The sequence below is a fragment of the Apaloderma vittatum genome, unplaced genomic scaffold (assembly GCF_000703405.1).
Source record: "Apaloderma vittatum isolate BGI_N311 unplaced genomic scaffold, ASM70340v1 scaffold13435, whole genome shotgun sequence".
Taxonomy (NCBI): Eukaryota; Metazoa; Chordata; class Aves; order Trogoniformes; family Trogonidae; genus Apaloderma; species Apaloderma vittatum.
The window spans coordinates 311-2,090 of NW_009717703.1; the positions used below are offsets into that span (position 1 = coordinate 311).

The window sequence follows — 1,780 nt, forward strand, 5'->3', positions numbered from 1 at the left end:
CAGGAGGCAGCAGCCCGGGGAGGAGCCCAGGCCAGGGGAGAGGGAGACGGCGCAGGAGCAGAGGATGCGCCTGGAGCCAACCGTGACCCCAGGGAGGACCCACGCTGGAGGAAACACTTACCGCACAAGATCTCTGAGAGGCGTATACTCGCACACATAAAGAACTTCCTCTGGTGCGCACGGCAGCATCTCTCTGATTTTCTCTATGATCTTCAGAGCCACTACAGTTTTGCCTGTTCCTGGCAGGCCATAAACATACAGCCTCCTAGTTCTGTGAAGGTTTTCTGACAGCAGCTGGTATTGTCTCATGGTCAGGAGGTTCAAAAACTCACAACCAACGCGGTCACTTAAAAAGGACTCAAAAGTCAGCAGAGCTACGGTGAGAGCACGCAAGAGGGCCTGCAAGTTGCCGTTATTAATTTGACTGTAGTTTTGGGGATACAGCTCTTGATTTTGGGGATACAGCTCTTGAATATCCCGATCCCGTCCTTCTCCACAGCTCCTGTTGGGAGGCAAAGCCAGGAGCTTCGGGATCACGCACAGTTTGTGAATGTAGCCCCCAGTGTTGACTAATTTCTCCTTCAGCCTCTGGGCCACGCCCCTGGAGTACTGGAACAAATCCTCTGAGATGCGGCTCTGACAGACTGTGTAGAGGATGGGCTGGCTTTTCCCGGCTATCAGGAGAGCATCACAAACGACGTTCTGATTTTTTGGCAAGCCAACCTCAGCAGCCCAGCTTCTGGAAAATATCAGAACTCCCTGAGAGCGCTTCTGCAACAGCTGCTCCAGCTGTTCTTGCATTAAACCATCCAACGCTGGATGCTCTTCGAGGAGATCTTTCACGAGTTTTTCTGGAGTACATATTATTTTCCCGGATTCCACTAACAAGGCAAAGCAGAAGGAACAGTGTTAGTGTGGGAGGTGCAAGTCCAGCCCTCTGAAACTACTTGGTGGGAATTAATACTGGTGAAAGGCTACAAATACAGACCAGAGCGGCCTCAAAGACCTGTCTGGCCTCTCCAGAACTTTCCTTTACCACTCCATGTGCTCCCAGATTCTTTTCCTCATCTGCCCAGCTCTCAGGCCCTGGGCTAAAGATGCCAGCCCAGGACCAGCTCTTCCCAGCCCGGTTTAGGAGACCGGCTGAGTACACACAGAAGCAACAGCGGCTCCGTACAAAAGCCCCCGGGCAGCCGGCTGGTCTTGCCCCCCACAGAGCGGCTGGGCTGTACCCAGCAGCAGACTCTGCTCTGCTCCCAGCCCCGGTCACTTCATGCGTTTACACGGGGCTGGTTCCCCAGAGAGGGCGGTGAACGGGGCTCAGCCCAGTTGCCGGCCGGTCACAAGCAGGGTCACCCGGGGCTCAGGGCCGGGGCCACTCCTGTTTGATATCTTCATCCCTGACCCGCGCGAGGGCATCGAGCGCTCCCTCAGGGAGTTTGCGGGTGGCACCAGGCTGGGTGAGAGCGCTGCTGATCTGCTGGAGGGCAGCGAGGCTCCCGAGGGCCCTGCACAGGCTGGAGCGAGGGACCCAGGCCAATCGTCAGAGCTTCGCCGCGGCCAAGGGCCGGGTCCTGCCCTCGGGTCACACCGACCCCTGTCACCAGCAACAGCCCCACCCAAGGGTCGTCAAGCCCTGGCACAGGCTGCCCAGGGCAGAGGGGGAGTCCCCACCCCTGGAGGGATTTACAAGCCGTGGAGATGAGGTGCTCAAGGCCACAGGTTAGTGCTGGGCCTGGCAGCGCTGGGTCAATGGTTAGAGTTGATGATCTTAAAGGGC

The 1,780-nt window shown here is 57.3% G+C and overlaps 1 protein-coding gene across 1 annotated transcript in view; it reads right to left on the reverse strand.

Moving 5' to 3' along the window:
- The window catches only part of LOC104274390 (schlafen family member 13-like), a gene marked incomplete at both ends in the record, with an annotated part of 2,935 nt that overhangs the window by 304 nt on the left and 851 nt on the right, over positions 1 to 1,780 (reverse strand). The window contains one exon of the mRNA XM_009870004.1: positions 122 to 881. Coding sequence (XP_009868306.1) covers positions 122 to 881 — 760 coding nt within the window. The remainder of the gene's footprint in view (positions 1 to 121; positions 882 to 1,780) is intronic.